Consider the following 15446-nt stretch of genomic DNA (forward strand, 5'->3'; position numbering starts at 1 on the left):
CACCTCCAAATTTGACCAGGGCTCTCCGGCCACTCCGCGAATTGGCCGGCCAAAGACCGAATAATTTTTGAAAATCGAACATTTGCCAAAACTTTCGGCAAATTCACAAAGTGGCAATTGGCCGTACTTCAGGCATTGGCAGTAACACATACAAGCACAGGGTTTACATGACCAAAATTTCAAAACAATTCAAGTATTCTTCTAGATATCTGAAAAAGTCTCCGAACTCCAAAGTGTCCACTGACTTATGGCTATATAATGTATCTAACCCAATAAGAATGTCCCCAACCACTTATTATTACTCACGTAGAAATGCAGCGCCACATTCTGAACAGTGTTAGGCACACATTGGTAGGCGTCGCTGTCGCAGCAACCGGCTGTTTCACCACACCTGTGAAGAAGGGTGCACCTCGGCAGATAAATCTTGGAAGGATTTGGATAGTAGTCCTTAACTCGGATCAGTCTAGGAACTGGCGTCTTACACCTGGCTTTGGTTCTGATCCGCAGGAAGTGCTCGTTAGCACTTTTCAGGTCTTCCATTTCTATAATGAAAAACAGAAAACACTTGTAAACACCGGGGGCAAAGAAAAAAAACCAATAGAAACGATTTAAAATTCTAAACTTCCTACATAAAATGCAACCCCTTTATAACGAGTGCCTATTGGAGCGTAAAGTGTGTCCGCTAACAGAGGCGTATTTACTCTTCCGCCGTCCTTCTCCCATTCTATCCTCATATTCTTGACCACTTCTTTCTCGAATTCACCACCTTGAGCAATACCCGGCTTGGCCTCCCGATCCTTTGAATACCCTTTGAAGTCACCCTTTCGGTGATCCACGTATTTGCACACTGTCCTGGTCATGCTTGCATACACTCTATGTCGCGATTTTGATTGCTCACTGACGTGGCCCCCCTAGGGTTACTCTTTTAGTCATTAACATGCTTGCACACGCTGTAGGTCAAACTTTAGATAGCTCACTGACATGGTCTTTCATTTGGTCATTAACATGCTTGCTCAAGTTTTAGGTCACTCTTTGGGTCATTCCCGTGCTTGCACATGCTGTAGGTCAAACTTTTGATCGATGACTGACATGGTCTTTCACTGTCTAGGTCTTTCATTTGGTGATTAACATGCTTGCTGAAGTTTTAGGTCACTCTTTGGGTCATTCATATACTTGCAACGCCGTGGGTCAAACCTTTGATCGCTCACCGACCTGGTCTCTCGCTCTCCAGCTTTCTCTTTCGGTCATTCACAACGCTTGCACACGCCAGGCACTGGCATTGCCTGAAGACTGGCATTGTCGCCTAAAATTTTATATGTTTGATTGTTAATTAGAACACAAAAACGTCCGGAAATTACGCCAGTGAGTGTCTACCAACACGGAAAAGGGTGACTAAGTCCTGAACAAGCTCGAGAAAAAGCCATTATTTTTGTGGAAAAATAAAATATTCTTGGCTCCTAAGAAATTTGGTTGGCGCCTAAATTATTTTCTGACTTGGCAAGCATCGCTCTGCGTCATTCACTGACCGGGCCCCTCACTCTCTAGGCAGAGGTTGATTTATGATTTTGTTGCTCTCTTATCCCATTCTACTACTACAGTAAAACCTCTCTTTTGAAGACACCGGCGGGACACAAAAATTTATCCGTAAAAGAGCGGTGACCGTTAATGAGGGGGGTTTGAAATGCATGCTCTTATTATACGAGGGCAAATTATTATTTTACCGAAAAAGAGCGGCGACAGCATCTGATGGGTGCCCGTTAAGAAGCGTTTTACTGTAATTTTCTTTGGCCACTCATTCTACAAATATTGCCGCCTTTCCGAACTTGCCACCCTGGACTATAGCTCGCTAAGCCCCCCCTTGTAAACGCACCACTGTCCGCTAATGAGGAGTGTCCGTTACTTTATACAGTCGAATCCTGTTTTAACGAATACCGTTATAGCGAAAATCTCGTTTTAACGAACACTTTTCTAATCCCTCAAATAAGTTTACAAAGGAACAATGCTAGGTAACCTGGAATTACTTTATAACGAAATTTCGTTTTAACGAAGTGATTCCTCCGGTCTCTTAGCGTGTCGACGTAATTTATCCACTAACGGCAGGTATTCGCTAGCATGTCTTCTATGGGAGGTTCTACTGCATTACATATATTCGTCGAAATGGTGAAAGCTTTCAATTTTGTCAGAGAAAAAGGCTTCAGAAAAGAATAATATGATATGTACTTTCATAGGCGGAGATAGAGTTGGAAGTCTGGGAGGGCACGGTCATTATTGCTGAGGGGGGGGGGGCAAGATGATGATGATGATGTCAATTCATATATACATATCTACATTAGATCAGTCGACTCCATCTTTGACGCTGCCCCCCCCCTTCTTATCTCCACCCATGTGTACTTTCAATAAATACGAATAAAGATAGACAAGAGGATTTCTGGTTAATGTCGACAATTTTTAGTTTAAAGTACGCGAATCGAACAGAAGAGGGCAGCACGAGTTACGTGATTCAATTCAAAAAAACTGAATTTGTTATGGCGCCTAATTCAAAGGTTAGTTGTCAATATGAACAAATGCATTAGAGAAATTAAATTTCAGTGGGAATCGTAATTTCTGGGTATTTTGACAGATCAATATAATGATTTTTCCAATTCTTGTGTCAAAATTCGGCCTCAATTATACGGAACCGTATGCTGCGGGATAGTGGTTCTCAACCTTTAGAAGCCCGCGGCCCTGGTGCGTTATTCCATCTTATACATAGGATTTTAACATGGCGTTGCGCTCATTGGCTAAGATTACTATTACGTCACTAAAATAGAAGGCGGGGTCAAAGAGGCAAGGGGCCAAAATGTTTTAGTATGTAATATGTTACAGCGAATTCAATCAATCGGCTATAACGCATAACTGATCGATTTATTTGCTGATCGTCACCGTCTGATAATTTTTTTTTTTTGCGGCGATTATGCATAATACTCAAGCATCGTTGGTGAATTTGATAAATATTTAAAAAAAAATTACATAATTTTTACCGAAGATGCATAATACCCAAGCACAACAGGTTCATTTGATAAACACTTGAAATTTATCAAAAGTGATCGATTTAGAACGATTTATCATGTTTACCAACGACGTTTGGGCATTATGCATAGTCACCGGTAAAAGTGATAAATTTAAAAAGTTATAAATCTAAACAAAATGGCCTTTGATTATGCGTAATAACTGGATATATTACATCTATCGTGTAATTTATATTTATTATGGGGCAAAAACGTGATAAATCCGATGATTATGCATAATCACCGGTTTTATTTTGGCTTATCAATAGCAAAGAAGATTTTTGCTGGGCAATTTTTCAATTTCTCTCTCTCTCTATTTGAATGAGCGACAGTCGTGACCCATAAGTGCCCGAGTGGCATGGTGGTAAGATGCTGGTCTACCATCGTGAAGGTTGTTGTCAGGGTCCCGAGTTCGAACCCAAGGGAGGATATAGATAAGACATTTTCCCAAACGAACTCGAGGCGACCACCGATAGACAGCACCTTCACTTCCAACCCATCTCACTAATGACAGTAAATTGCAATATAGCGATATGGCCAGAGTTGGTGTTTGGTGAAGTAGTCGTGACCCATAATATTTCAAGAACCTGCACGCTATAACTATAATAGTATAAGCAAATGTAAGTTGAGTGACAATCCATATGGCGCTATAGTAATAAAACACACCCACCCCTTGCCTCGCTGTTTAGTGACGTAATCATGATCTTAGCCAATGAGCGTAACCCCATGTTAAAATCCTATGTATAGGATGGAATAATGCGGCACGGGATTGTTTTTCCCTCATGTGTGGAAGGGCGGGGTCATACACACGATTACAGTAAAACTCCCTTTTAACGGTCAACCCTCTTTTATGGACGATTTTTCTTTGTCCTACCAGTGTCCGCAAAAGAGAGGTCTTAGCATAAAAGGGAATAAATGAGTAAAAATGAAATGGCCGGCACGGCACTGGGCCGCTCCCCGGTGGTTGATTAACACTGCTGCAGCGCCCTGGGTATTCCACACACGTTCAATTTTCAGAGAATTATAAAAATGAATAATAATAATTTCAAAATAAATGTAAAATACAATTTCAGAACAAACAAAAAATAAATAAATACATAATCAAATAACAAAAAATGATTAAGAATAAATTAAGCAAGTAATTTTTCAGTGTGAATGATAATTTGGAATTAATACATAGAAGAAATAATTCCAGGATATTGAAAAGTGAAGTAATTATTATTATTATTTAAGTGAAGTAAAATATTTTTGTAATTGCATTTTTAAAAAAAACAATTTAACAATCATTGAACAAAATATTTTCAGAATTTTTCTGAGAAAAATAATTTCATAATTATTGGGAGTAATAATTTTTGAACGATTGAAAGAAATAATTACGCATTTACTTTTAGACAGGGTTTTCATATTTTTTTCCTTTTAGAAAGGAATTTCATAATTACTTTTGGAAATAATTTCGAAATTACCGATATGAAATAATTTCATAATTATCAGGAAAATAATTATGTAAATCACATACACACAAAGCCGTAATTGTGGAAAAAAAAAAATAATTTCAGAAGTGAAATAGACTTTTAAACGCGACAACAGCATTTGTTAAGGGGCCGTTCAAGTATTACGTCAGAAGATTTTAGCCATTTTTGACCCCTTGTCCCTTGTCAGAAAATTTTCATCAGCTCTGTACCCTACAGCCTATTGCATATTGGGTGGCATATTGGCACTGCATATTGGGTGCAGAGACATACGCGGGAGGGGGGTCACAGGGGGAGGGCTCATGCCCCCACCAGGCAATGAAAAATTTACTTTTTGATGTAAAAAATTAAAAAGAAATTTTAAATTTCGGAAGAAAATACCTTTTATATGTTATTACATATCAATTACATTATAATCAATTTGCGTTGATTTCGATGGTATTTGAAGGCTAAGAATTTTAAATTTATTTTTAAAAAATTAATTGCGACTCACCCTCTAAGCCATATATGATAAGCCGCAGATATGATTACCCTCGTGTCAAATGTGGCCCGCCAACTCAAACATAATTTTGTAGAAATAACCAAGCGGTACATTCATAGATCGCTTAAGTGGCCCGTGACATATTCATAGATCACTGAAGTGATCCGCGACACAGTTCCAGGACACTTAAGCGGTCTATAGCACATTTAGAGATCCCTTGAGGCACATGTGGCACAGTTTTGGAGCACTTAAGAGGCCTCTCCCCCCAGTGCAGCTCTCTCTCAAGTTAACCTCCAGACCAACCATGGCCCACGCTCTTCCCCCCCCCCCCCAGGCGATATAAGCTGGTTCGTCTCAGGAGACTTGGGCCACGGTGGAAAATGCTTAAATTAACCCCGCAGCGCATTCCCATATTACAAAAGTGATCCGCGGTAAATTCTCAAATTACTTAATTGATCCGCGGAATAATCACACTGAAGTGGCTCGTGACATATTTCTAGATAACTTAAGCGGCCCATACACATTTCCAGATCACTTGAAGGATTCGCGGAACATTTAGAGATCACCAAAGCGGCTCTGTATCAATTAGTTCAGGTGCCCACAAACTAGCGGAAGGGTTTTCCTAATTTCAGCACACCGAGTAAGATGCCATTAAGAATATTTCTTATTTTTATGAATGGTGGTTGATGACGTAAACATCATTCTCAACACCCTCCCCCACTTCTTTGTCATCAAAAGTCAGCAAATTCGGAATCCCCCTGCGTTCCTGTCGATGCTGACGCAATACTTGAATGACCCCCCCCTAACGAGTTGTACAAATCTAAATCGGGTGGCATAAACTTTCACATCTCCATCAAGAAAATGAGGACATGTCAAAGAAACGGATTGACAGTGACATGAAAGACATTCTGTGTCACGTGTCATTTCGGCCGATGTCTTCTTAGAACCACTAGAAGTATTAATTAACTTCCACGCCATAATTTGAATGTCTCGAAAAACTTGATATAAATAATCAACACATCTCAGTGAGTAAATATTGCATTGCATGTGTGTGTGTAAACGTTAAAATGTCATCGTTTATAAATTCTGATTATAAGTGCTGTATAAGCCAGTGGTGCGCAAACTTTTCAGTCCACGGGCCAGATATGCGGTTTCATTGTCTCTGGCGGGCCGGAAATCTATATGTAGTGTGACCATATGACCCGTATTCTACAGGATATTTCCTTAATTTTGGACGTTCCAATGTGAATTTTAAGAAATTTTTTTCATGGCTGGCATGATTGTCGTTATGTAATTTATATCATAATTATTTTCAGTCATATTACCATATAAATCTCAAGCAAATACGTTTTGTTTGGTGAATCATACAAATTTTTTCACCAATTGCGTCATTTATAGACACCCTACTTCACGCATTATTGGCGTTTTTCAGCAATTGTAGCTATACTTGGCAACTTTATTTGTCTTTTTGACAATTTTTTGGCTGCAATTGGCAACTTAACGTGCCTTTGACAACATTTTTGGTTGGAATTAGCAACTTAACTTGCATTTGAAAAATTTTTGGCGATAATTTATATACACGTATGAATCCCCATTTTCTATTTTACCTATTTTCATGAAGGAAATATGGTCAGACTAGGATTTTATTGTGTTATGTGTATTGATACTTGTCTACCGGAACACTTTTGGGGGGGGGGGGATGGAACACCTTGGCTGACCGCATCTGGCCCGCGGGCAGTAGTTTGCCCATCACTAGTATAAACGAACCTTTCGTTACTGCTCGGTACTGAGCTCGAGCTCTTTTGAGCCCTTCCGGCCCGTAATGCCGTTTCAAGTGATTTACACCTTCTTCTGTCCCGTAAAAAATACGGTAGAAATCTTCGTAGGAACTGACAGGTTGTGACTTAAGTTCGATCGCCGCCTCTTTAGCTGCAGCCTCCTTGATGCTTATGGGCGTCGGACGAGGCGCCAAAAGATCGTACTCTAATGAATTTGGCGCTAATTTGCTTGACTGGTTCTGAAAGAACAATACACGTGAACAATTAATTAATTATTAAAGGAAAAATAATTTCCATTAAATAATCAATTTCATTTATTTCATTGAATATAATTATAAAACTACAGCAAAACTTAGAGAGACTACCATTAAAACCGGAGGCCAAAAATAACTGATCTTTATGATAGGCGGCCTTGTAATAGAGTTGAACTTATTTGTCCTGGAAAATTCTGGATCAGGAAAAACTACTTATATAAAGGCGAACGTTTATAGAGGGGTTTCACTGAAGTTCATATTAACTTTTTCCAAATACGTGTTCTTGAAATAATGTAGCATAAATGTTAATTTTAACATGTATAATAACCTTTATACAAATAATAATTGGTAAAAATAATCTCAAATAACCTGATAAAACCATTGAAAAAACAACTTCGTAATTAATTTCAGAAATAATTTCTAACCGTTCAAAAATTATTTTAGAATGATTCAAAGAAATAATTTCAGGACGATTCTAAAAGAAATATTTTCAGAATGAGTCATTGAAATAATTTCATAATCAAGGGTTCTCAGGGAAGGTGCTAATGAATTGTTGGGGCCAGTCGCACAGATATACAGGAGTAGTGTTGCTGAGGGTATCGTCCCGAGAGATTGGAAACTGGCTAACGTTGTTCCGATATTTAAGAAGGGTAGTAGAGAAGTGGTGTCTAATTATCGTCCAGTGAGTTTGACGAGCTCCCTCTCGAAAATTTTGGAAATTATCATCAAAAGGCAATTTGTGAAGTGGATAGACGAGAATAATGTATTGTCGGATAATCAGCATGGGTTCAGGAAGGGGAAGTCATGTGTAACTAACCTCCTTTGCTTCTATGATTACGTGACTAAGGCTTTGGGTAAGAGCAAAAATGTCGACATTGTTTACCTTGATTTCCAGAAGGCATTCGATCGGGTACAACATGGCAAACTCTTGAAGCGTTTACACGAGATTGGAATAGGGGGCAACTTGCTGAATTGGATAGAATCGTGGTTAAGAGATAGGTCGCAACGAGTTATGGTGAACGGGGAATTCTCTGGTTGGACAGACGTCACAAGTGGAGTTCCTCAGGGAAGTGTCCTTGGCCCCATACTTTTTTCACTTTTTATCGACAAACTCGATCAGGGTATCGATGGAATTACTAGCAAATTCGCAGATGATGTGAAGCTAATGGGGGTAATCGGGAATGAAAGCGATAGCGAGTTGCTCCAGACCAACTTAAACAAGATTGCAGCATGGGCAAATGAATGGAGCATGACGTTTAGCGTAGATAAGTGCATGGTCGCTCATTTTGGTTCGAACAACCCACGTTTCTCTTACGAGTTGAATGGTGTCACTATCCCGGATGCAACTAGAGTCACCGATTTGGGAATTCTCATTGACGAGCGACTTAAGTTTCCTGAACATTGTTCAGCGGTTGTCAAAAAAGCGAATAGAATGCTTGGTCTCATTTTCAAAAAGGTCTCTTCGCGTTCTCCTAAAGTCATTCTTCCGCTTTTTCGAGGCTTAGTTCGTCCTGGACTGGAGTATGCTGTAAGGTTTTGGAGACCATACCTACAGAGGGACATAGACTTGGTTGAAGGGGTGCAGAGAAGAGCTACGCGTGTCCTTATTGGCACACAGGGCTTGAGTTATGAAGAAAGACTTCATTTTTTGAATATGTTTACATTGGATGAACGCAGGTGTCGAGGAGATATGATCGAAGTGTTCAAAATTTTCAATGGGATGGATAGGATGGACCATGAACTTTTAGTACACCGCCAATCGACTGCTTTTACAAGGGGGCACCAGTATCGATTGGTGAGGGACAATGCAAGGTTATGGTGTCGCAGGGAATTTTTCTCTGATAGGGTTGTTAATAAATGGAATAGCTTACACCCGGAGGTAGTAAATTGTAACACAATTGACACGTTTAAAAAGAAATACGATAAACATGTTGGGGTAAATCGAGAAGCTATCCATTCTTAGAATAAGACAACCATAAGTATTCTTTATGGGCATTGTATAATATTTTATCATGTGTATATATTGTTTATAATTTGTGTTAATTGCATTTTTAATTGGGTTGCTGTATTTTTGAAACATATGACATCCATATTTTTATGGACATCTTTTTATCAGCCACCTCGTTGGGCATTTTGCCTGTTGTGGCATTGTATTTGTATTTGTACGCATCGCATCTTTTATGGAAAAAAAATCAATTCAATTGAAATATTATTGTTAGACTTACATTCTAAAATCAAATATTTGTTTTAAATTTTAAGAACCAATTCTCTGAATTCGTTTAAAAATGATAGTTTAATTCAATTTCTTAGGGATAGTGTATCTTCATTATATCTAATAATCAAATAATAAAGTCAATATCAAATAATAAAGTCAATATCAAATAATAAAGTCAATATCAAATAATAAAGTCAATATCAAATAATAAAGTCAATATCAAATAATAAAGTCAATATCAAATAATAAAGTCAATATCAAATAATAAAGTCAATATCAAATAATAAAGTCAATATCAAATAATAAAGTCAATATCAAATAATAAAGTCAATATCAAATAATAAAGTCAATATCAAATAATAAAGTCAATATCAAATAATAAAGTCAATATCAAATAATAAATTTCAATATTGAAATAAAGTCAATATTTATAAATTTATTCTCTTTATGGGTAGAACCGAAAAACGAACTCCAACATGGATCTGAAATTACCGCTTTTCGGGTCGTTTATTACTCAACACATCAGTAACGATGCATAATATCCATCATGATCATATCACACGAGTTCACGACTTGTTGACAAAATCGCATCAAGAGAACGGCGTGCATTATTTCTTTATTTATTGAATACACTAAATAAACACATTAAATCTGTCTTTTTAATTATTACAGGAGTCGTTGAACCGATCCGACGTGGAGTCAAGTTTAAGGACAAACTGCGATTTTAGGCTTCTTTCTCGTGATTTAATACGCTGAGTGACTCCTCGGTGACTCCTTCGGTTTCATGCAAAAGGAGTGTCCGTCTCTTCCGGCGAGAATAAATTTCCATTAAAAATGCTTGTTCGTTGTCACATTGCCCTATTTTACGAGTATGAGGAGAAGTTGAATTGGATTTATTCGTGGCACAGGCTGGTCTTGATTGTCACGATGACACGGGGTCTTAATTGAACGGTGCTTTTGACTTCCATGTCTTTCCTTTCATCCATTTTCCCATAATAGTTTCCTATTTCATTTAAATCAAGTAAGAATCGTAATTTATAGTTTCGGGAATGTATAAAATTCTGAGAAATTCGAGTCCTTTTAGACCGGAATGTTTGACATTCGGTCGAGAACACTTATAACTTTCACTGCGGGTATAACATACGATTGTGTAATCCTTCAAATTTGGTTCCATTTGCGTCTGTATATTTTTACCTCTGTTATAATTTGCCCTGCTTAAAACGTACACTGTTGATATAACATACAAAAAGAATGGTCTTAACCAAGAAAATAATTCGGATATAACATACTGCAAAAAAACATAGAAAAATATAGTCAAAAACAAACCTTTTTTGTACAACTTTCATTGTATAACATTCTCACACAAAAAGATCTGGAATTTCTTCAATAAACGAGAAATTGCATTGCCTAAATAGTTACGTTTCTGGTGAAGAGATATCACTTAATTTTTTTTCCTTTACCACCACCTGTTGGTAATAAATGTAACTATTATGATAATAAAAGTTTTGACGTTTAATAAAATCCTACATTTCTGTGGAAACTACATCATCTATGCTTTTTGAATTATTGAATTTTTACTTGTTTTTGTTACTGTGTGATCATTTTATGGATGGCGGGGATAAAAGAACAATTGTTGTAAATCCACCCATCCATTGTTGAAAAGCTATGCTAATTTAAAATTCAAGTATACAGTCGAATCCCTTTTTCTAATCCTTGGAATTCTTTTCTAATCCCCCAAATAAGATTACATAGGAACAATGCTAGATAACCTGGAATTGCTTTATAACGAAATTTCGTTTTAACGAAGTGATTCCTCCAGTCTCTTGGCGTTCGTTATAATGGGATTCGACTGTATTATTGATTGGTGACGCGTATATTGATCAATCAAAATCTATATTCATGATGTTATGTGCTGCATAAGCTTGTCGGTGCTGAAGTAGAGGCATTAGTAGAGGCTACTAATGCCTCTACCTCACGCCACAGGGCGTGAAATAAGGAAGGTAGGGTCATGTCTCCAGTGGTGTAGATGGTTGTATGGTATGCAAGAGGGCCTGGGTTTGAGTCCCGGCGGAGACGTGATGATTTTTCTTTCCGAGTTCACCTCAGCATCATATACGGAAAATAACTGTTTCCTTGATATCTCGGGCTGAGAAAAAAACCATCTATCTCACTCTACGTACCAATTCGTTAGAAGTTCCCCAGAAGAATATGGACGAGGCGCATGTGTGGTTTAGTATTCGACCGATTGAGGGAGGCCTAAGCCGTATGAATATTGGACAAACCTCAATTTTTGAGTTTTATTTAAGGGGGGGAAAAAATGCGTATATATGCATTATAAACAAATTCCCTTCGTACAGGGGTCTCCAACCTTCCAGACATTACCGGCCAATCTAAATTTCTCCATGAAGCCCTTGGGCCATCAAGTCACACTGCTGTATTTGTATATGTCTCTGCAGGTGTCGGGGAGATATGGTCGACGTGTTCAAAATTCTCAACGGGATGGATAGGATGGACCATGAATATCATTAATAGGCCGCCAAACGACTGCTTTGACAAGGACACACCAGTATCGATTGGTAAGGGATAGTTCTAGGTCGTGGTGTCGCAGGGAATTCATCTTTAATAAGGTTATTAATAAATGGAATAGCTTACCCGCGGAAGTAGCGAATGTAAATTCTAACACAACGACATGTTCAAAAAAGAAATACGATAAACATGTTAAGGGGTGAATGGAGAAGCTATCCATACTTTCAATAAGACAACCATAAATACATTTCATGGGCATTGTATAATATTTTATGTATATATATTATAATACTTTATGGGCATTGCTAATATTGTATACATATTGTTTCTGGTTTTTGTAATTGCATTTTTTAATTGGGGGTTGCTGTATTTTAGTAGTATATGACATCCATATTTGTACATGGGCATCTTTCTCTCAGCCACCTCGTTGGGCATTTTTCGCCTGTTGTGGCTTTGTATCTGTATTTGAAATTGCAAGATGGTATCGGGGATCCAAAATAACTTAATGAAGTCTTCGTGAATTTAAAAATTTAATTTTTTTCAAATATTTTTTTCATTTTCTAATGTAAATTTGAAAATGTTATGTAAAGCAGTGTATAACCGGATTGGCTAACAGGGTCAAAGTCACCGAGGGCTCTTGGAAATAGGATTCATGTCTTTAATTATATAAGAATTTTTATATTAATTCTGAAAAACATTTCTTTCATCCAATCTGAAATAATAATAATAATTATTATTTTTGATCAATTACTGTATTTCTTTTATTAATTTTTTAATAACTGATCTTGATCTGCGAAAATGTTTATAATACTTCCATCATAGATGAAATAATTCCTTTTTCACTATTTTAGACATTGCTGTAAATATTTCACCAATTTGGGGAAATTAATGTTTTTCACTGAACGCCGCCTTGCAGTCCAGCTAACTTCTGACTGGGCAGGCCTGGGTTCGAACATGTGTATGTCTTCTAACATACTAACAAATTCCCTGGACAGATCGTAAAAATCTCTTGGGAATACGTGGTTATAAAAAAAAATTATTCTAAAATTATTTCTCTCATCGAATACTAACTTCATAATTACTTTACTTTTGGAAACATTTCATTTTTTTTCCCGAAATTGCTTACTTCACCAATTCCTGAAATAACTTCATTCCATAGTTATGAAATTAATTTTACAATAATCACGAAATTAATTTTACAATAATCACGAAATTAATTTTACAATAATCACGAAATTAATTTTACAATAATCACGAAATTAATTTTACAATAATCACGAAATTAATTTTACAATAATCACGAAATTAATTTTACAATAATCACGAAATTAATTTTACAATAATCACGAAATTAATTTTACAATAATCACGAAATTAATTTTACAATAATCACGAAATTATCTGTACAATAATCACGAAATTATCTGTACAATAATCACGAAATTATCTGTACAATAATCACGAAATTATCTGTACAATAATCACGAAATTATCTGTACAATAATCACGAAATTATTTATTTCATTGCATTTCTCAGGAATTCTAAATCATAATTTTTATGGCCTAAAATGAGAATGAAGACATCTACTGATATACAGAGTATCACATAAATTTGGAAATAGATTAAAAATTCATAGAAATTGAAGGAATTGGTATATTGGTGATGTGGGGTTTGCGAAAATTCTCACGAAAGGTGATTTTTATTGGGGCATAAAGAAAATGAAAAATATACAAATACAAAGACTACAACATTCAAAAATGCCCAACGAAGTGGCGGAAAGAATTATGCCCATGAAAAATATGGATGCCAAGTAGAAACAAAATAAAGCAACCCAATATAAAAGCATACACTGCATAACTTATAATTAATACTATATAATACACTGCCCATAAAAAAAGAGAGGTTATGGTTGCCTTATTTAAGAAGTGTTGCTAGAGCTTCTCGATTCATTCCACTATGTCTATCGTATTTCTTTTTAAACGGGTCAATTGTGTTAGAAATTGGTTACCGACCCGCGAGTGGTAAGTTATTCCATTTATTAACAATCTTATTAGAGGAAAATATTCTCTGCGGCACCACAACCTAGATTGTCCCTTAGAAAACGATACTACTGCTACTTAACCGCACATGCACCTCGTACACATTTCTCTTCGGAATTTCTAACGAATCGGCACATGCCGGAGAATGTGTGTTCTGGGTGTATGTGTTGGCCCTAACGTATTCATGTTGCCGAGTTGCGCTTGTTTCTTGCTCATGCTACCACCTGCCTTACATTTTCTTAAGTAAAGATGGAAATGCTTGAATTTTCATATTATGTCAGTATCGTGTTGTAGGTCTGCCTGCTTCAAAGAATGCAGTCTAAAGAATCGGCACGTGCCGGAACGTGTGTTCTGAGTGGAAGTGCGGCCTTAACGTATCTATGTTGTGGAGTTGCGCTTGTTTCGTGTTCATGCTGACATATGGCTTCCATTATCTGAAGTAAAGATGGAAATGCTTGAATTTTCATGTTATGTCAGTACAAGGGCGTAGGGGGGGGGGGGAATGGAGAAAATGACCGAAAAAAGGGGAAAATGACCAAATCTATTGTTCTATCACTTTGAGCCTCCCCCCGAACGAAATTCCTGGCTATGCCCTTGTGTCAGTATCGTGTTGTTGGTCTGCCTGCTTTCTCTGCGGAGATACTTTTTTAAATGGGAGACCGGCTCACATATTGGCTCGAAAAAACTATACTGGTGTCCCCTTGTCGAAGCAGTTGATTGACGGTGTATCAATAAGTCATGGTCCATCCTATACATCCCGTTGAAAATTTTAAACACTTCCATCATATTCCTTGACACCTGCGTTCTACCAATGTAAGCATATTCAAAAGATATGTAAGCATATTCAAAGTCTCCCTTCATAGCTTAAGCCCCATGTGCAATCAAGAGCACGAGTGACTCTTCTCTTTAACCCACTAACCGAGCCTATGTCTTCCTGTATAGGTGTGGTCTCCTAAACCTTACGGCATACTCCAGTGCAGGACAAATTAATCATCGGAAAAGAGGTTTTAGTTCAAATTCTGGTGTCCGAAACCTCCGTAAAACTTCAGCTTGCGTTTCATGGCTGAGGTTAAACAATTTCACTAATAGTGCTTTGTCCACACACACATCGCAATATCTCAATGTAAACCTTTTATAAGTGACAGTAACAGGAAAATTAACTTTTTTCGCAAACTACATTCGAATAGGACAGTTACTTCAATATTTACGAATTTTCGAACTAAAGTCGAACCCCGTTTTAACGAATACCGCTATAGCGAAAAATCTCGTTTTAACGAATAATTTTCTAATCAACCCAGATAAGTTAACATAGGAACAATGTAAAACCCTGGAATTCCTTTATAACGAAATTTCGTGATTCCTCCGGTCCCTTGGAGTTCATTATAACGGGATTCGACTGTATTTACAAATTTATGAGACACCCTGTATAAGACAATAATGACAACTAACGATAACGGGGAAGAAATAAAAAAATCTCTTATGCAACTTGTGTTTTTTCTTCTTCTGCAAACTGCATTTATCTACAGATGTGTGTAGGTTTCACAAAAGGCAGCGCCAGGGAAAAATCCCCATCACATGACGTTACCTATCACCGAAGGCTTTGACGTCACGAGCCGGCGACGACGACGGCGATTGA

At 37.3% G+C, this 15446-nt stretch overlaps 1 protein-coding gene across 1 annotated transcript in view; it reads right to left on the reverse strand.

Annotated features, from left to right (window-relative positions):
• LOC149089434 (uncharacterized) overlaps positions 1–15446 on the reverse strand; it is a 49425-nt gene that overhangs the window by 9919 nt on the left and 24060 nt on the right. The window contains exons 2-3 of the mRNA XM_089238542.1: positions 6765–7014; positions 307–542 (exon numbers count right to left, since the gene is read on the reverse strand). Of these exons, the coding sequence (XP_089094668.1) occupies positions 307–542; positions 6765–7014 (486 nt within the window). The remainder of the gene's footprint in view (positions 1–306; positions 543–6764; positions 7015–15446) is intronic.

The sequence above is a fragment of the Pholcus phalangioides genome, unplaced genomic scaffold (assembly GCF_987345545.1).
Source record: "Pholcus phalangioides strain wild (caught in Gottingen) unplaced genomic scaffold, Ppha-v1.0 ptg000002l_1, whole genome shotgun sequence".
Classification (NCBI taxonomy): domain Eukaryota; kingdom Metazoa; phylum Arthropoda; class Arachnida; order Araneae; family Pholcidae; genus Pholcus; species Pholcus phalangioides.